We start from the raw sequence: 20,583 nt of genomic DNA, 5'->3' as shown, positions 1-20,583 counted from the left end.
CTAAACGGCGGGTTCTGCAACATACTCCTCCATCATCACGTCTTGCTCCTTGAGTCTCATTGATGCGGACATTAGAGCTTTTTTAGTGAGTTTTTCAGAGTTGAGTTTGGAACCTTTTTTCTGACTTGAATTCTCCTATTTATAGAGCATATCCTTGGCGGTTTTCTTCTTCTCCTTGGATGGGTTAGTGGGTCTAATCCCCTCTTCCCACGATCTGGAGTTGGTTTTGGAAGTTCTTTGTGTAGTGGGGGGATCGTGTGCTTCAACTGCTTCAACCGTTTCTTGGCCACGTATTCGACCAACGTGGTGAGAATCTGACTTGGTCAATGCGGCACGTGTTAAATGTGCCTATGTTTAGCAATAGTTCCTATTGTCGAATTCGGCTGCCTCTTTAACTTGGTGCATTTTCCTTTTCATTTCTTTAGTCCGAATTCGACTACCGTGGGTGCTTTGGGCCGAATGTGTTTTTTTCTTTCTTGGGCCAAAATATTGGGCCAACAAAATCATACCAGGTTCTGGCTGGAGAACTGGACTGGGGTGGGGATTCTGAGGGAGAAATATTATAGGTTGTATAACTTGTCGAAGTTGAAATGGGCTAGTATTAATGAGTGTGGAGGTTGGAGCCAGGGTGTTTGGAATTGGGATTTCCGATGGCGGAGACTGCTTGCGGGTAGGGAATTAGATTGGTTGCAAGCCTTAAGCATGGACATTATTCGTGTTCCTCTTTTGGAAGGTGTCCCGGACAAGTGGGTGTGGAAGCCAAGTGAAGATGGCAGCTATTCTGTTAACTCAGCGTTTATTTTTTTGCAGGTACCTAGTGAGCAGCCTCCCAATCCTATTTTTAGGACTCTTTGGCGTTCTGTTGGACCCTCCAATGTGAAAGCCTTTGCTTGGAGGTGCCTCTTGGATCGAGTCCCGACCTTGGAGAACTTGCTGAAGCGGAATGTCTTTAACACTCAGGAAACAGCAATCTGCAAGTTGTGTGTGCAGGCAACAGAATCTTGCTCCTATTTGTTTTTCTCTTGCCCTTTGATCTATGATGTTTGGCGTGGATGCTCTAATTGGCTTGGCTACTCTACGGTCTTGCCTATGGATCCTAAGGCACACTTTCTGCAATTTCAATTTGCTGGGAATATTAAACAGAATCAGTGCTTGAGCTCCATATGGTTGGCGATGCTTTGGACTTTATGGCTCCAGCGCAATGACGTGATTTTCAGATCAGCTGCTGTTAACTTAAACAAATTATTGGATTTAATAAAGCTCAGGTCATGGCAATGGTGTAAAGCTGGATTGGGAGGGTTTGATAACTCATTATTTGAATGGTTTTCAAATCCCATGTTGTGTATCCAACACTGCTAAGTGGGGATGTGGTGCGTAGTGCCTAAGGTACTTTCATTGTCGTGGAGGAATGTTCTCTTTGAGTGGTGGTTGCACAATTTCAAACTGCTGCATAATTGTATCTGGTGTGGTTCGTGGTGCTTGTCTGTTTTGTGAGAATCTTGTCTTTTACTCTTAGTTTGATGGGTGCTGGTGTCACTAGGTTGGGTGTGCTTACGCTTGTTGGATTTTAATTCTTTGTTGGCTTTGCATTTGGTCTTGTCCCTTGTCTGGGATTTTAGTTTCTTTTTGTCTTTGTATTTTGTTCCTCTCTTGTATTTAGGTTGGAGTACCCCTTGTACTCTATCATCTAATACAGTTTTGCTTATCCAAAAAAAAAAAAACTTATCTGATTAGCTTGACTAACTTAATATTTTTTTTTAAAAGAATTTACCCGAGGTAGCTTATAGCTTAAAACTTAATGTTTATGGAACTCTTTATTCTCATTTTTATTTATCATTTTAATAAAATTTTATGATTAACCATTTTATATTATGTATTGCAATTATACAAATATGTCTTTTTATATTACTTTACAATTTTGTTTTTCTCTTGTAACAAAAAAAAATATTATTTTACAATTTTAGCTTGTTGAACATTTTTTTGGCTCCATTTGGAAAAAAAACTTAATTAAGTGTTTATAATCATAAATCATCATAAACGCTTATGAGATAATCACTTATCCATAAACTATTTTTAGAAATTTATTGAAATAAATTGAAAATAAGCTATATCAGTTTTCAGCTATCTTATAAACTTATAAGGTTACCGCTAGCTCTTCAGCTTGTCAGCTATCAACTAGCTTCTAAACTTTTTACTATTAGCTAGTTTATGAGCTTTCAACTAGTTTTTCAACTTTCAGCAATAACTTCTAGATAATGCAAAACTATAACCATTAGTTACTTGACATAAATCTCTCCTCATTCCCGTTCTCTCTCTCTCTCTCGTGTCGCACCCGCTAGCTCTCGTTCTCGCTCTTGTGGTGAAAATCCCTTATCTATTTTCTGATCACACTTCAGTTGCAATTCTTCTCTCTGTTTAGCTTGTTTCCTTTAGTTGCAGCTCAAAGGTATAGGTTTTCGCTGGTTTCCATTTTGATAATTGTAACATGCTGTTGTGTGCTATTCCGCAATCGCTTAGTCATTGTTATAATTGTTTCAGCTTCATGTCTTTGGCTCCATTATTCCCTGTTTGATTTTAGATTATGTATATGGTTGTACTCATTTTGATAATGGCAATGTGCTATTCCCTAATTGCTGAGTCATTGTGAAGTTAATTTGTTAGTCCATTAGATAGTTAGCTAGAAGGGGATTCAAAAGGATTGGTAGATAACTAGGGGGAAATCAAGGTAGGTAGGGATTCATTCTGTAGAGTTGATTGTTTAAGAATTAAAGAAGAGATTCTCTGTGAAGGAAAAAAAACTTGGGGAGAATTTCATTCTCCATTTTCTTCAGTTTTTTCAATTATACATCTTCATTTGTTTAGCTCTTTCTGTTAATTCTCTATGTTCTTTCTTTGAAATCCTATAGGTTATATACTTATATTACTTAAGGTTTCTGATCTAATATGTGAACTGTCATAGTTGTGCTTGGTCAGCTTATTTCATAATTTTCTCACACAATTTTTTTCATCAATATATATGCAAGATCTAAGTTGTCAATCCAGGCGGGATCCAGGGTTCCCATCCCATCCCAGCCATGCCCCGGGATGAATTTTCCCATCCCATCCTAGTTCACTGTCCCGGCCATCCCGGTTGGGATCCTGGCCAAAATCTCGGCGGATAACAGTTTTCCAAAAAATTCCCCCCAAATGTCAAGGTTGAGGGTTTTATTTATGAATATTTTCAGGTTTTCACAATGGAAAAAACCCTAGAACTTTGATTTTGTTCAATCTTTCCCTCTCTCCTAAGGTTTTTAATATTGTTTTCCTTGTGAATTTTTTGAAATAATGGTTTTTCCGATTGTTGACATTGATGCTGCTTTCAATTTATACCATTTCCAAAGCTTCCCAAACGGTTTAAATATCTAAATGAGAAAATCTCTTGCATGTTATGTGATCCGATCCCTAAATGATCCATTTGAATAAAATAAGGAGATATGGATACTCGCAAATAAAAGATATGTGAATTCATTTTTCTGAACTTTCAAATTGAACCTTCTGTTTTATCTTCTTGTTTTCTTGCTTGGTTGATGATGAGGTTTAAGAAAGTTCTAATTAATTTTAAGGTTCCATTGGTAGAGGTTTTAGCCATTCTACCTTTAAACTATCCGGTCAAACTTGCTGTCTCAAAAATTTCGCTGAACTTGGATGAATGTTGAAGTTGTATTCTGTTTTATATTTTGTACTTATTAGATTTTGAGTGTAGACAGTTATGCCATTGCCTTGTAATCAATGAGGTCTTATTATATCACACACTATTTTTTCATGGCTACTTCTACTCACTTTATAATATTTTTCTCCTCTCTTATTATATCTTTTGCAGTTCATACAGGTCATGATTATCTCCTTGCAGTTTATAATCTTTTCCACGTCAAAGCTTTCATTTAGAAGAATGTTGGATTTGACTCTAATTGTTTGCAGCTCATGATTGTTATTGGAACATCAGGCTCATTCTTGATAGGAAGTGTCTTAAATTGGAGAAAACTAGCTCTAGCAGGTATGTTGTAACATATAATATTAGCTTTTCATTGTTTCTTCAGGTGTAAGCAGCTATGGAGGAAAAGGTCTGAATGTTGCTTGGCTTAAACATTGCAGGGCTTGATCCTTGCATTTCCTTGCTGATTGGTTTGCTTAAAATGAAAATGTTTAAGAAGCTGAAGAAATTCAGGTACTTCCCAAGCCCCCCCCCCCCCCCCTCCCCCCCTTAATGAATTGAGCATTTTTAAAGTAAATTCCAGTGCAGCTGTGTGAAAATTCTAGAGAGAAATGTGCAAATAAATTGTTAGCATTCCTGAGTTCAGTGGGCAGATTACTTCCCCTGTTTCACTGAAGCAGGTCATACTTTCGTAATCTACACCCTTTGTGCAGGTCGCATTTTCTCACGCAAACCTCGCCGTCTATGGACTATTTTCCACCAAATTAACAATCCTCTCAAGTCGATGATCTTCCCTGCATTTACCGTATATTTCGTTCAATTATGGATGGAAATTGACTGAAATTAAAACCAAAAGTGCAAATGACAGTAAATAAAGGGGACAATAACTGCTAATTTCTTTTGTTAATGACTAAAATTGTACAATTAAGAAAATGTCGATGACAAAAAATGCAATTGAGCCAAAATAGTAGGAGTACATAAGTTTAGTCCTTATGAAGTGCCACAATTTGACAAAATAAGTGCCACTAAAAAGTAAAAACACTTTAGACACAGAGATCGCTTTTAATAACTAATCTCTAATTTTAAAAATAAAAACTCTCGTTTTATAAGATTATCACATATAAATAAAAAGATTGAAATTGAAACAAATTAACGCTTTATAGTTTATCCACATATTTAGCGATTTCAAAAAAAAAACATATTTAGCCAAATCTTATCAATTAATTTAAATTCAAATATTATTTTGGTTACAATTTAAATTCTTTTTTTTTGAACGTACAATTTAAATTCAAATATAATATTAAACTAACATTTCAAATAAATTTATGAATATGATCAATGATTCCAGTTAATCTGGTTTTATATATAAATAACGCCTTGTTATGATAAGTGAAGTAAATCAAGCAACGATGAAGTTAATAAACATATCAGAAGAAGGAGTTGATAGGATCAGTGCGTTACCGGATGAAGTTCTGGGTCGCATCTTATTTTTCCTTTCAAGCAACGAAGTAATAGCCACATGCTCATTGTCTAAGAGATGGAGATATGTTTGGAAAATGGTTCCGGCGCTGGACTTTGTATGCTTGCCAGATATGACTATGAAGGCTCACACCAAGGTCAGTGAGTTCTTGAGGTTATGCGGAACAAAAAGGATCACAAGGTTTCATGTCAAATGTAAAAGCCATAGCCATCAATGTTCGCAGCCGCTCCAGGGTAATACCGGTCATTGTTGCTTAGCTTAGATCATATCCAAGAATTTGTTGATGCAGCCATAGCCGTAAAGGTTGAACAATTGAGTATCTCCATGTCATGCCAGAGCTATGATGAGCCTTTTTTTGTACCTACATACTTGTTCACCTATACGGCAATTGTCACCTTGAAGCTTGAAGGTCCATTCATTCTCCCCGTTCCTTCTTCTGTTCAACTCCCCTCTCTCAAGAGCTTACATCTCAATGTGCGAAAATGTGAACCCTCTTGTGGGAAGTTTCTCTCTGGATCTCCATCGCTTGAAGTGTTCTACCTGAAGGAAGGAGAAGGCCTTGAGATTGAGCGAAACTCTCGATGTAACCACATCGTCTCAAACAACCAATTACACAAGCTTGTTATCGAAAGTGATCCTGGTTATGATTATGTCCAAGACTATTTGGAGGGTCATTTGGAAAATGTGGTGAAAGCTAAGGTATATATCAAATTGTATAAAGTTTCCTCTCAGGAGTTTCCCATTCTCAAAGCAATATGTAATGTTGAACTTCTGTCCTTGTGGGATTGGAATCAAAGCATGGTTGACTATTCCTCTCTTGATTTTCATCAATTTCCCAATTTGATTCATCTCGAGCTTCATCTTGAGAGCGATGTGGTCTCCCTCCCCATAACCTTGTTCACCTGCACCACAGTTGTGATATTGAAGATTGCGGGTTGGTTCATTCTCCCCGTTCCTTCTTATGTTCAACTCCCTTCCCTCAAGAGCTTGCATCTCGAAGTGCTAAAATGCGAACCCTCTTATAAGGAGTTTCTCTATGGATCTCCTGTTCTTGAAGTGTTCTATCTGAAGCAGTGGTATGATGGGTTTGAGGAGTTAAGGATTGAGCGAAACTCTCTAGGTAACTTCATTTTCTCAAAGAGCCTCTATCTTAACCTTGTTATACAAAGTGATCGTGGTTGTGATTATGTGCAAGACTATTTGGAGGGTCATCTGGAAAACATAGTGAAAGCTAAGGTATCTATGACACTGCATAGTAAGCCCTATCAAAGATATATAGTCCAATCTCGCGCGTTTTCCATTCTCAAATCAATACGTAATGTTGAATATCTATCCCTGAATGATGCCTTCAAAAGTGATATGTATAATTTGTCTCATCATGATCATGATCTTCCACAATTTCCCAATTTAGTTGGCCTAGATCTTCATGTTACAGACCTTGATCACTCGCCGTATTTAAAACTTGCTGATCGTGCCCTGTGTCCCAAGCTGGAAAAGTATTGGCTCAATGACAGGCGTGAATTGTAACAGAGGCAGAGTTCTGAACCTGGACCACATTTTAAGGATTGACCCCAAAGAGTTATATATCAAGCGTACTCCATCATGGGAATGTAATGAACTCCCAAATTAGTTATCATCATTTATAGGAATTATCAAATTAGTTTACCAGCATTTTTGTAATTTTTGTATTTTTATACATCACATTCGTTCTCTTTTTTTTTTTTTTAAAAGCACATTCGTTCTCTTTATCCTGTATTGACATGAGGATAAACATAAACTTGAGAAAAAATAAAGATTTTAATATGACATAAAATTAAGAACTCTATTGCTGTTATGTTATTTTTAATTTAAGTTTAATGATTCTTATAACAATTAGGAACCAATTTGAGAATTCACTTTTTAAGAAATTTAAAATAAGAAATTATAGGTAGAGTTATCGTTGATTCAAAACCACTTGAGAATTATTCATTGAAAAGTAAAGGATCAGAAAATTCAAAATTCAAAATCAATTGGATTCAGTCTTATACATACGTGAGGAAGGTAAAAGAAAGAAGCCCCGATCAATTCGATCAAGCACTCACCATTGATTTTCATTGTTCAACTCCTTAACAACATGAAAAAACATTGTCTGCCCGATTAGTTACAAATGCTTTTTGACAAGCATTTTCCGCAGTTGGACACGTGAACCAAGAACCTATTAGTAGATAAGAACACATTCCAACCAACTCCCAAAAAAAATTAGGATTAGGAATAGGCACCAGGGTTATCCCTTAAACCTTGCACCACTTTTGTCCATGGATGTTTCATCTTTTGATTGAGTTTAATGAAAGCTTTTATTTTTACCGTTAAAAATAAAAATAAAAAGTTAGAAAAAATAAAAGAAATCATAGGATATAGCTAAATTTCTTATTTTAAACGCAGATCGGTATTTAGAACTGTCGGTTTATACAAACATTCTAAAATTTTACAGAATCATATTTGAAATTGAAACTTAATTAGTGCTTTGTATCTACAGATATAGCTAAATCGTATCAATTTATTCAAATTCAAATAAAAATAAGATTTATTAATATATTCAACCATACCAATCGATCTGGTTATATATAACGCATTGGTTTGCTGAGGGAAATAAATCTTGTAACGATGAAGAAAATAAACATATCAGAAGGAGTGGATAGGATCAGTGAGTTATCAGATGAAGTTCTGGGTCACATTCTGTCTTTCCTTCCAAGCAAGGAAGCCATAGCCACATGCTCGTTGTCCAAGAGATGGAGATATGTTTGGAAATTGGTTTCGGCGCTGGACTTTGTATGCTTGCCAGATATGACTATCAAGGCTCACACCAAGGTCAGTGAGTTCTTGAGGTTATGTGGAACAAAAACGATCACTAGGTTTCATATCAAATGTAAAAGCAATATCCATCATTGTTGGCAGCCGTGGAATGATCTCGATCTCGAGCGTAATACCGGTCCTTGTTGCTTATTTCATATCCAAGAATTTGTTGATGCAGCCATAGCCGTAAAGGTTGAGCAACTGAGTATTTCCATGGCTCAACACGGGAATCGGAACTATGAGCATGTTTTCATGTCTCAACACCGGAACCATGGGCCTGTTTTCTTTGTGCCTGCAAACTTGTTCAACTGCGCCACAATTGTGACCTTGAAGCTTGAAGGTCCGTTCATTCTCCATGTTCCTTCTCGTATTCAACTCTCTTCTCTCAAGAGCTTGCATCTCAATGTGCGAAAATGCGAACCCTCTTGTAAGAAGTTTCTCTCCGGATCTCCGGCTCTTCAATTTTTTTATCTGAATGAAATAAATAACCTTAGGCTTAAGGAGTTTAGGGCTGAGCGAAATTCTCAAGGCAACTTGATCGTCTCAAACAATTTGCGAAATCTTCATGAGTATGATTATGTATACATGACACTACACAAAGTTGATGATCACTCTCACGTGGTTTCCATGCTCAACGCAATGCAAAATGTTGAATTTTTGTGTGATTGGAAAGAAATGATGGAGGTGAATCATCATTGCTCTATTGATTCTCCGCAATTTCCCAATTTGGTTCATCTCGAGCTTCGTCTTAGGAATAATGTGGTTTCTCTCCCCATCAATTTGTTCACCTGCACCACACTCGTGAATTTGAAGATCGAGGGTTCATTTACTCTCTCGGTTCCTTCTTGTATTCAACTCTCCTCTCTCAAGAGGTTGCATCTCAACTTGCGAAATTGTGAACCAGCCTCTTGTAAGGCAATTCTTTCCGGATCTCCAGCTCTTGAATTTTTCCACTTGAAGCATGAGTGGCGTGATGGGTTTGAGGACTTGATTATTGAGCGAAATTCTGGAGCAAACCTCATTGTCTCGAAGAATCAATTAATCAACCTTGTTATACAAAGTGATGGTGGATATGATTGTTTCCAAGACTATTTCGAGGGGCATTTGGAAAACATAGTGAAAGCTAAGGTATTTATGACACTAGATCCCAATTGGAGTAGTAATATTCGTGAGGTTTACACTCACGCGTATTCCATTCTCAAAGCTATGCGCAATGTTGAATTTCTGTCCTTGTGTGATATTAGCCTTGAGGGTTATTCTTCAGTTGATCTTCCAAAATTACCCAATTTGGTTCAGCTCCAGCTTCATATTAACCACTATTCCTCCCAAATTCTAAAACTTGTTTCTTCAGAGTACTGTCCGAAGCTGGAAGAGTTTGGTGTCAATAACATGCATTGGAAATATAGTGAACAACAAAAGAAATGGATCAATATGACTACACGAGGGATGCATCCTGATCATTATGGTCCCCTGTCATGAACTCTGTCATCTGCTGCCATATTGTGATGTTTTGAGGTTAGTTATTTTGTTAATTTTCTTTCCATTGTTTTTCTTTGAATGTAGCAGCTTCTAGCTATATGATGAGGGCTTCGCTTACTCCAAGAGAGTAGGTCTCAAAAGTTACTCCAAATCCTCACGGTTGAATTTATTTTGATCAAATGGTTCTTATTAATTTCTATTTTGTGTCATGTGATCTCATTTTCTTTCCGCAATTAAATTTTTATTTTGAGAAAAATCCTGCGTAAAACCAGGAACAATTCAGATGAAAAGGTTGTGAATTCTCTAATTATTCTTTCTTCTTTTTTTTTTTGTCAATAATTATTCTTTCTTCTATTAATCAATAGAAATGGAAAGCCAATTGATTTTTCCCATTTCAGTCCTACGATGGAGAAACGTGAACTGGGTATAAGAGGTTCTTCCATTTCTTGACTTTACAGTGATAAGAAAGACAACTAAAATCATGTTCTTTCCGTATAATTCCAATTTTATTCAATTTCAACTTATACTAGAAAATATGTTCCAAATCTATTTTATTTCAGTTTATGATTTGAGGCAGTTTGTCGATCAGTTTGCACTTTGTAATCAGTTTTATGTGGATTTATTATGTGCAGAGTGTTTCATACAAACTCGATACAAATTGAACATACAAATTGGAGGAGATGGAGCCCTTGAGCTCTCAGAACATCGATCATGGGGTAAGAATGGTCAAAGATGATTACCAATTTTCATTCCGGGAGGAAGTTGCAATTATGTGTGAAATCAAAGCTGCTAATTTTGGGAAGAATAGTGGTCACGTGAGGGTAAAAGATATTATAATCACAACCGTTAACTTTTAAGAAAATGAAGGGATGAGATTAGGAGGAACTTTAGAGAGTTACTCTTGGAGTAAATGGAGGTATGAAGCCCTTAGCAATGTGGTCAAATTCACACCACCCCCGTTACTGTGTTTAACAGAATGGATTTTCTACCATTCAGATTGCTTATTTTTAATGGTAGTGCTGGATCGTGCCATTTGATGTTGTTTCGTCTAGCACGGCTCACATGAACGACGAAATGAAACTGCAGAAAAGAATTACTTTTTTAGTATATTAGGTGTTATCACAGTTGTTGGAGTCACTATATAACTAGTTCTAATAGACATCGACCATGCTATTTATAATGCTATGCAATTCTGTTATTGAACATTCAAAATTTTGACTTTGGAAGTGATTCTTCTTTAGCAATGGGGCGGGTAGAAGATGATAAAATCGCCCTGGAATCTTATCAATTAATAATACCCTAAATGTGATTCATTTCTATAGGAAGGCTATTAATTGTACAGATATTGTAATACATGGTTTTAGAGAAATAAACTTTTTTGCTAATAGTTTAAGGGCCCGTTTGGTGCGACGTATAGTATAAGGCCTGATAGTATAAGACCTGATAGTATTAGGCCTGATAGTATAAGCCCTGATAACTTTTTTATACTATCCAGCGTTTGGACATACTCTGTATAATTTACCATATCGTTTAAATTGATGCAATTTTATGTTTAATGAAGTATTGAATAATGGTATATAATAAAAATCAAATATGGAGATGATTATAACGGTGGTGGCGGTGGTGATGGAAGTAGTGGTAGGTTGGTGGTGGTGGTGGCAATGGTGGTAGGTTGGTGTTGGTGGCGGTGGTGGTGACAGTGGAGATAGGTTGGAGGTGGTGGTGGCAGTGATGGTGGTGGCGATGATAGGGTGGTGGTGGTGGTGGTAAGGCGGTGGTGGAGGCAATGGTGGTGGTGGTGGCGATAGGGTGGTGGTTGTGGTGTCGGTGGTGGCAATAGAGTGGTGACGACGATTATGGTGGTGGTGGCGATAGGGTGGTGGTTGTGGTGTCGGTGGCGGCGGTAGGGCGGCGGCGGTGGTGGTGGCGGTGGCGGCAACACCGGTGGTGGCGGTGGTGGTGATCGGGTGGTGGCGGTGGTGGCAGCGATGGTGGTTGTGGTGTTGGCGACGATAGAGTGTGGTGGTGGTGGTAAGGCGGTGGCGGCTTAGTAAGGTGGCGGCGATGGTGGAGGGTGGAGGCAATGGTGGTGGTGGTGGTGGCGGCGACGGTGATCGGGTGGTGGCGGTGGTGGTGGTGGTGGCGACGACGGTGATCGGGTGGAGGCAATGGTGGTGGTGGTGGCGGCGACGGTGATCGGGTGACGGCGACGGTGGAGGGTGGAGGCAATGGTGGTGGTGGTGGTGGTGGCGGCGACGGTGGAGGGTGGAGGCAATGGTGGTGGTGGTGGTGGCAGTGACGGTGATCGGGTGGCGGCGGTGGTGGTGGTGGTGGCGGCGACGGTGATCGGGTGGTGGCGGTGGTGGTGCCAATGATGGTGTAAGTTGGCAGCAATAGAGGGTGGTGGTGATGGTGACTTATACATCACAACCTTATCATGCCTTATCCATCACTCACATGATGGATTAAATAATACGTCATTTTAACGTATAAGGGGACTTTGATGGATAAGCTTATACAATACAATGTCATCACCAAACAATGGATAAACTCATAATGTATTGTATAAGCTTATACTATCATGCCTAATACGGCGTGCCAAACGAGCCCTAAAGGAAAGCAAGAATGCTCTAGGCTGGTTGTTATCTGGCCATTTTTTGACAATATTTTGAAATGCCTATATTATATCCCTTAGAGAGCTCTGTTATTGTTAAATAAAGTTCAGCTTTTAAGAAAAACAAACAAATTAGACGATCAGACTAGTGCGCTCGCAGAGTAAGAAAAAAGGTTTAATTGTTTTTGACTGAGGGTCTTCTTCATCTGGTTGTTCTTATTGCCTCTTGGAGGTGCTTACATAACTTTTGTGGTATGGTTTTTGGGGTCTTTTGACGGCTTTAATTTGTTTGTTTTTGGTCTTGTGGAACATGGTGGTGATTTCAAATTTCCTGCGTTTTTTGAGCTGGTTGTTTGGACTTAAAATATATATATATATATATATATATAAATAAATAATTTTGCTTTCGAAAAAAATTCGCAAGGGAGAATTTACAACTTTTAATGAAAATGACCAAATCAAATTCATCACGCAAAACTTTAGCGATGAGCTTCATAAACTCATCCGAAAACTAAATCATTGTCAACTAGAGTAAAGTCACTCATATTCACTAATATTTGCCCTTTAACATGGAGCCAAAGACATAGCAAACGAAAGAGTTTATTTATCCTTATATCTATTTTTTTAAGAAAGCAAAAACTTTTATTAGATAAAAAGGTTGATAGCACAAGCAGCACTCAACAAAGTAAGCACAATCACCCAATATTACATAAAAAACCTTAAGAAAAAGAATTTAGACCTAGTTAAATTTCTACCCAGTAATTCAATGGGCAAAAGACCTTGGAAATTGTTGCATCTAAAGATAAATTTTTAGCAACCCATCACCTAATAAACACATTCCCTGCGAAAAATGCAATGATAAACCTCAAGCTAAGCAACATTGTCAAGGACCCAAACCCGGATCAAGAACCAAAACGACTAACGAGAAGGGACATCTGTTGAGGATCGAGAAGCGGCTAAAGACAAGCAACATAAATGTTAGCTCAACATTTTTATGATTTCGACTCCTAGTGTTAGATTAGTTGAATCGCGGTTTGTTGGGGAATGAAAACTTGTTAAGTGTGGAGAATAGGTTTCCAAGGTTTGGGTCGTAAGTCTTGGGGTTCGAATCTAATAACATCAATGTTCGACTGGCCCAGAAGGTGGTTACAAGAAGTTGCAGCTTAGTGAACACGTGTGAAGATAAGAACCAATCGGAGGATACTTGTAGTGAATGCATCATCCGACCGTTGGATGACAATTTATTCGTAGGTCTATAAATAGGAATTCCGACATTGTAATCGGGGTTCACAAATTCATTATACTTTAAAACTCTTAAAAGCTTTCAGTTGAACAATGGAGACTACAAGCGACAGCAAAAGGAAAGAGTATGGATCATTGTAAAATTCTTGTATTTTACTTGTCTTATTTAATAAAGATTGCAGTTCATATTATTTGTTGTTTTAGTTGAATCTTTACTTTGTATTTTGTCCGACATACTTTTCATCAAAAGAGCCCAAGAAGACTCGAACGTGGTGAAAGCTATCTATCTACGACATTGTATGATAGGTCCTATTTGTACATCACATTTAATTTGTACTTTTTTGTTTTGTTTGTTTGACACAGGTGTCCTCCTTTGGAGACAGTTCTGTTCGAGCCGGGAACATCTACATCATGGTGGGGCTAACTCTCCCTGCGAGGGTTTTTTTTCCATCCACAAGACTTGAATCCGAGACTTTGCTTAAGGAAAATCAAGCATCTACCACTTGAACCAACCACCCGTTGGTACATTCGTTGTCTTTAATCCTGTATTGACATGAAACATAAACTTGGAAAAGAAAAAAAAAAGATTAATATGACATAAAATTAAGAACTCTATTGCTATTATGTTATTTTTAATGTCTATAGTTTAACGATTCTTGTTTAAAAAAAAAATTCTTATAAAAGTTGGGAACCAATTTGAGAATTCACTTTCTAAGGCCTAGTTTGGGATGGTGGTCAATTTTAACTTTCCGAATTTTAGTTTCAGCTTTTTCTTAGGTGTGCTGGGTATTACAAAACAAATGAGCCACAAAATTTCGTCTTGTTCCATCAAGTATATCTCTTTTTTGATTTCAAATTTTGAAAACCAATTGCAAACTAGCTAGGGTGAGTGAAGTTTGTTAATCCTCATTCACCTCAGTACCACTAGCGAAGGATTAAGGGTTCGTCATGGCCAACGCTATACAGTCGAACCATTGCTATTGTTTTGTGGAATATAAATTTTATTCGACGGTAGTTAGGTCATGCTAAAGAGCAAAAATTCGGGGTCATTTTATTGTTTTCAGTTTGACGTGTCTCTTCAAGGCATGGCCGTGTTCCATTAATTATTTAAGAAAATAATTCGGAAGAACCACAGTCATGCATACTTTCTGGCACACCCGTGTCACTAGCGCGATGCACGAGCATTGTGCACCTGACTCCTTCTTCAACTCATCAAACTCTCTCAATCTCTCTAAACTAAGTTAGATTAAAATCTCATTTGTGTTTAAATTTTATAGCATTACATGTAAGTTATCTTGCCCTAACCTCATACTAGTTATCGTTCTTGTGTTCTCGTTCATGTTAAAAGGCAATTCAATTTGCTGACTTTTTGGCTAGAAGTCTTATGATTCTAGGCAAAGTGCGTGGCTAGAAGTCTTTATATTCATGTTTCAATTTTATTCAATTTAATGAAAGCTTATATCTTTACCCTAAAAAAAAAGTTAGAAAAAAAAAAAGAAATCATTGGGATTTTTTCATTAAAAAAAGGTCACCCAGATCGGTATTAATAACTAATCTCTTGGTTTCGAAAAAAAAAAACTTAAATCTCTTAATTTTCAAAAATTAGAACTGTCGTTCTATAAGATTACGATATAACAATTAAAAGATTCAAACATTCTAAAATTTTACAGACTCATATTTGAAATTGAAACTTAATTTATTTTTTTGAACCAAATTGAAACTTAATGAGTGCTTTCTATCAACAGATATAGCCAAATCGTATCAATTTATTCAAATTCAAATAAAAATAAGATTTTCAAATAAATTTATTAATATATTCAACCATACCAATCTGGTTATATATAAGGGTTAAGGGTCATATTAGTCCCTGTGTTTGTAAATACGTTTGATTTTGATCCAGTAAAAAAACTGCCAGTAAGAGTATTCTAAACCGTCTGTAACTGTATTGTAAACCGCCACTAATCGTCATTTTTTGACTAAGGGACCAAAATTAAACACTTCTATAAACAAAGGGATTAATATGACCCTTAACCATATATATAACGCATTGTTTTGCTGAGGGAAATACATCTTGTAACGATGAAGAAAATAAACATATCAGAAGGGGTGGATAGGATCAGTGAGTTATCAGACGAAGTTCTGGGTCACATCCTGTCTCTTCTTCCGAGCAAGGAAACCATAGCCACATGCTTGTTGTCTAAGAGATGGAGATATGTTTGGAAATTGGTTTCGGCGCTGGACTTTGTATGCTTGCCAGATATGACTATCAAGGCTCTCACCAAGGTCAGTGAGTTCTTGAGGTTATGTGGAACAAAAAGGATCAGAAGGTTTCATGTCAAATGTAAAAGCCATATCCATCAATGTTGGCAGCCGTGGAATGATCTCGATCTCGAGGGTAATACCGGTCCTTGTTGCTTATATCATATCCAAGAATTTGTTGATGCAGCCATAGCGGGAAAGGTTGAGCAACTGAGTATTTCCATGCCTCAACACCGGAATGGGAACCATGAGCCTCTTTTCATGTCTCAACACCGGAACCATGAGCCGCCTCTTTTCTTTGTGCCTACAAACTTGTTCAACAGCGCCACAATTGTGTCCTTGAAGCTTGAAGGTCCGTTCATTCTCCTTGTTCCTTCCTGTATTCAACTCCCTTCCCTGAAGAGTTTGCATCTCAGTGTGCGAAAATGCGAACCCTCCCTTAAGAAGTTTCTCTCTGGAATTCCATCTCTTGAAGTGTTCTCCCTGAAGCAAGTGGACAGTGATTTCTCTCTTTGATTTTCCACAACTTCCCAAATAGGTTCATCAACTCGAGCTTCACCTTAGGAAGGATGAGGTCTCCCTCCCGATCACGTTGTTAACATGTACCACTTAATATCTCAAGAGCTTGCACCTTAATGTGAGAAAATGTGAACGAGCCTCTTGTAAGGAGTTTTTTTCCGGATCTCCAGCTCTTGAAGTGTTCTACCTCAAGCAGGAGACAAATGTTTTTGAGATATTAAAGATTGAGCGAAACTCTCGAGGTAACCTCATCATCTCGGACAATCTACTCCTCGAGCTTGTTATACAAAGTGATCCTGATTATGATTATGTGCAAGACTATTTGGAGGGTCATTTGGAAAACCTGGTGAAAGCTAATGTATTTATGACACTTCGTAATAAGAACTATCCGATGTTTGTAGTCCGACCTCACGCGCTTCCCATTCTCAAATCACTAAGTAATGTTGAATTTCTGTACCTGAATGATCCCTTCAGTAGTATGGATAGTTCGTCTCATCATGATCATCTTCCACAATTTCCCAATTTAGTTGGCCTATATCTTCATGTTCAAGACCTTCATCACTCGCCGTATTTAAAACACTTTGTTCGTGCCCAGCAGTGTCCCAAGCTGAAAAAGTATTGGCTCAATGACAGGATTATCAAGCGTACTGTATTGAATTAACAACATTTGTAAGGATTATCTAATTAGTTGCTAGCATTTTTTCAATCTATTTTTGTGCATCACATTTGTTCTCTATAATCCTATATTGAGGATAAATTTGACAAGTAACAATGAAGACTAATATGACATAAAATTTAAAACTCTAATGCTAATATGTTCATGTTCATTTTGTTTTATTATGTTATTTTAATTCATTGGGACCTTAGTTTCTCTTCTATGTCACTTTCCTTCTCTTCATATCTCTTCCTTTTATTTCTTTCACATCATTCATTGTATCTCATATTTCTCTCTTTTTTCTTCACACATTTCTAAATATGTGTTCTCTAAATATGTGAGTGTGAACATAATTAACTTTATTGTATTTTTACGGACTATAGCTTACCTATTCTTACAAATTGGGGACTAATTTTAGAGTTCACTTTCTAAGGCCTGGATTTGGATGGTTGTCAGTTTTAAGTTTCTAACAAATTTAAAATTAAGGTATTATTCAAAAGTAGGCCTAGTCTCTTGGAATTTTCTTTATCTGTGGGCTGGTTAAAATATGTGTGGATTGTTTGGGTTTTTTACTTATGTAGGATTGGGTGCTGCAGGGGTATTGAACGTTGTTTTTGTGATGTTCCCCTGTTTCTGGTTTTTACATGTTAATTGTATTGACCTGGTTTGATTTGTAATGGGTTTAGAGTACCCAAAATACTCCACATTATATTTAATACATACATACTTTTGATGACAAAAAAAAAACTTTCAATTTGTAGTTTTTTTTACAAGAGAAAAGTTAAAGGCAAACACTAATCTAACGTATCAAGACAAAGGGACTCAGTGACACACATGGACGAAAACACCACACACAGCGTGAGGAGTTCTCCCTACAAGTTTGTTGCGTTAGGAAATCTCCAACTTTTAACTTTTATTCTTCACGTTAAAAAACCAACAAGTGGTATATCAAGAACGTGGTTTGTTGGTCCGAATGTGCTACACTTGTTAATCTTTTGCAAACAGGGCGTGATGCAGCAAGCTATTGGAACCATGAGGATATCCAGTGTATCAGGCAGCTGATGACTACCTTTGAGGAGATTAATTTGATAACCATTAAGCGGGATAAGAAAAATGCAGCAGACGCTCTAGCTCGGGAAGCATGTAGAACTGGGACGTCATTTCAACGGTGGAATAACTCCCCTCTTTTGTTTATGCATCACTGTATTTATATGCAATTAGTTAGTTTTCCTCTACTGTTAATTTTCCTCTTGTAACAAAAAAAAAGTCATCCTCTTACGGACCTGTGAACATGGACGCTTAATCAAATTTCTCACAAGTTGCACCTCCAGTCTTTGACGGAGAAAACTATGATTCCTGGGCTGTTAAAATGGAGGCTTATCTGGAGGCTTTGGATCTTCGGGACGATGTAGAAGAGGATTATGAAATCGTTCCGCTGCCGATCAATCCTACCATGGCCCAGATCAAGAATCAAAAGGAGAAAAAACGGAAAGCAAAGGAAAATTCATGCCTTTTTCCGGTGCCTCATATCAACCATCTTCACAAGGATTATGAGTCTCAAATCAGCGAAAACAATTTGGGATTATTTGAAGGAGGAATATGATGGAGAGGAAAGAATAAGAAGCGTGCTCAATTTAATGAGGAAATTTGAGTTGCAGAGGGTGAAAGTGTCTGAGACAATTAAAGGATACACAGAAAAATTGTTGGGTATTGACAACAAAATAAGGCTACTTGGAAGTGCTTTGTTGATTCAAGAATTGTTGAAAAAATTCTGGTAACTATTATGAAGCGTCTATAATCTCACTAGAGAACACAAAGAATATGTCTAAAATCACTTTAGCAAAGATGGATGCCTTGCAAGCTCAAGAACAACGAAAGTTGATGAGAGAATATCGTGTTGTTGAAGGTGCTTTTTCAGCCAAGCATCATGACTCTGGAGGCAAAATAAATAATTTTTTTAAGAATCAACCAACAAGCAGTGAGAATTTTCCAAACAACCAAAACAATGACAAGGGTAGAAAATTTAACCCACTTTCTAAACATTTAGAAAAATAGATGACCCATCTTTCCGCAATGTTCAGATGGTGGGTGATTTTTTCTACCAATGTCCTTGTTGTGGTTGTTTGGATAATTTTCACTGCTTGTTGGTTAATTCTTCTTTAAAAAATTATTTCTTTTTTATCCAGATGATTGGTATGAAAGACACCTTCAACAACATGATCTTCTCTCATTGACTTTCGTTGCTCTTGGGCTTGCAAGGCATCCATCACTTCTGTCAAAGTGATTTTAGACAGATCCTTTGTGTTATCCAATGAAGTTATACCCCTTAGGAATGTTTCCGGAATGTTTCAACAATTCTTGAATTAGCAAAGGCACTTCCAAGTAGCATTATTTTGTTGGCAATACCCAACAATTTGTCTAAGTATTCATTGATTGTCTTAGACTCTTTCATCATCTGCAACTCAAATTCCCTCATTAAATTGAGCATGTGCATGCTTATTCTTTCATCTCCAGCATACTCCTTAAAATAATTAAAAATTGTTTTCGCTAATTTGAGACTCTTGATCCTTGTGAATATGGTTGATGAAACACCAGCAAAAAGACATAATTTTGCCTTTGTTTTCCTGGGTTTTGTCTCCTTATAATTATTTATCTGGGTCATGGTACGATTGATCGACAACAGAAAGACTTCATAATCCTCTTCAAAACTTTCCAAAGATCCAAAGCCTCTAGGTAAGCCTCCATTTTGAAAGGCCAGAGATCATAGTTTTCTCCATCAAAGACTGGAGGTGCAACTTGAGAGAAATTTGATTCAGCATCCATGTTCACAAGTCTGTAAGAAGATGGCTTAGATACCACTAGTTTTTTGGTACCAAAAACATGCAAAAGCATGTTTAATTATGGTTGAACCTTAAAACCTTAAACCAGTACTTTCATGAGTTTAATGACCGGTATGATTTTCTAAACATTGATGAAAATACAAGCATATTTGACTATGTTCGAGAAATTGGTTTGTCTTTCGATTTGGTGTGCTATTACAGAATTTGTAGAAATTGTATTGTGAATTTACGGAGGAATAATGTGATTGAGAGAATGAGGAGGACTGAGATGTTTTCGTTTTTAAATTTATTGGATTATATTGAAAATATTTTTTAGAACTATTCATTAAAAATTTAAATATTTATCTGATTGCGTGGGTTTCTTCCTTTGCTCGCGGCCAACATCGGTTAAGATTCTTGGCAGGCTTGTGGGGAGCTTGGTGGTGTAATTGGCTTTTGGATTCGCAACCATGGCCTTTTGATGTTGCTTGGAGGAACATAACTCACGATCATGATGCTTGGGTTCGCGGCTCCTGTTCGACTGGTATGTTGCTAAGCAACGTGTGGATCCCTCCTCCTCAAGGTACTGTTAAGTGCAACTGGGATGGTAGCTACAGGGAAATGGAGCAACGCATGGTGGTGAGGGGGTCATCCATGATCATCAAGGTCGTTGGATAGAGGGTTGTTTCGCTAGTGGAGATGATAGCAATGCGTTCCAGGCTGAAGTTTTAGCTTTGTTGGGCATCCTCAAGTTAGCTTGGGTCAAAGGCTTCCGCAAAGTTTATTGTGATGTCGACTGTGCTGAATTGGTTGCAACCTTGGAGAATGCATCTGCTATACAATTGCATGCAGAATTCCTAGTTCTCTTCGAAATTGCTAGCCTTTTGCAGCAAGCTTGGGAAGTCCACCTCTCATGTGTTCACATGGATAGTAATTTCGTAGCTGATCTCTTGGCCAAGCGTGGTGCTTGTGGGGTTTCTTTCGGGTTTTAGG

At 37.5% G+C, this 20,583-nt stretch overlaps 5 protein-coding genes across 5 annotated transcripts; all 5 read left to right on the top strand.

The window, feature by feature from the left end:
* Positions 1–702: 702 nt before the first annotated feature.
* Positions 703–4,122, top strand: LOC130713105 (uncharacterized). Its single transcript, XM_057562908.1, has 3 exons — positions 703–1,322; positions 3,983–4,033; positions 4,077–4,122. The coding sequence occupies exons 1-3, from the start codon at positions 703–705 to the stop codon at positions 4,120–4,122; spliced, it is 717 nt and encodes a 238-aa protein (XP_057418891.1).
* On the top strand, positions 2,295–9,344 carry LOC130728031 (uncharacterized). The gene is made up of 3 exons (XM_057579363.1): positions 2,295–2,446; positions 3,860–4,033; positions 4,132–9,344. Exon 3 carries the CDS (start codon positions 5,496–5,498, stop codon positions 6,696–6,698), a length of 1,203 nt encoding a protein of 400 aa, XP_057435346.1. The 5' UTR covers positions 2,295–2,446; positions 3,860–4,033; positions 4,132–5,495; the 3' UTR covers positions 6,699–9,344.
* LOC130713098 (F-box/LRR-repeat protein At2g42730-like) lies at positions 7,815–9,482 on the top strand. Its single transcript, XM_057562902.1, has 3 exons — positions 7,815–8,018; positions 8,106–8,347; positions 8,498–9,482. Exons 1-3 carry the CDS (start codon positions 7,815–7,817, stop codon positions 9,480–9,482), a joined length of 1,431 nt encoding a protein of 476 aa, XP_057418885.1.
* Positions 9,483–15,417: 5,935 nt separating this feature from the next.
* LOC130713089 (F-box/FBD/LRR-repeat protein At4g26340-like) lies at positions 15,418–16,113 on the top strand. Its single transcript, XM_057562893.1, has one exon. The coding sequence runs from the start codon at positions 15,418–15,420 to the stop codon at positions 16,111–16,113; it is 696 nt and encodes a 231-aa protein (XP_057418876.1).
* A 3,988-nt stretch (positions 16,114–20,101) lies between these two features.
* LOC130713080 (uncharacterized) lies at positions 20,102–20,582 on the top strand. Its single transcript, XM_057562883.1, has 2 exons — positions 20,102–20,134; positions 20,208–20,582. The coding sequence occupies exons 1-2, from the start codon at positions 20,102–20,104 to the stop codon at positions 20,580–20,582; spliced, it is 408 nt and encodes a 135-aa protein (XP_057418866.1).
* Position 20,583: the final 1 nt, after the last annotated feature.

Source organism: Lotus japonicus, chromosome 1, assembly GCF_012489685.1.
Source record: "Lotus japonicus ecotype B-129 chromosome 1, LjGifu_v1.2".
Classification (NCBI taxonomy): Eukaryota; Viridiplantae; Streptophyta; class Magnoliopsida; order Fabales; family Fabaceae; genus Lotus; species Lotus japonicus.
Note: the sequence above shows the minus strand (reverse complement) of the source record. Positions and strands in the feature narration are given on the sequence as shown.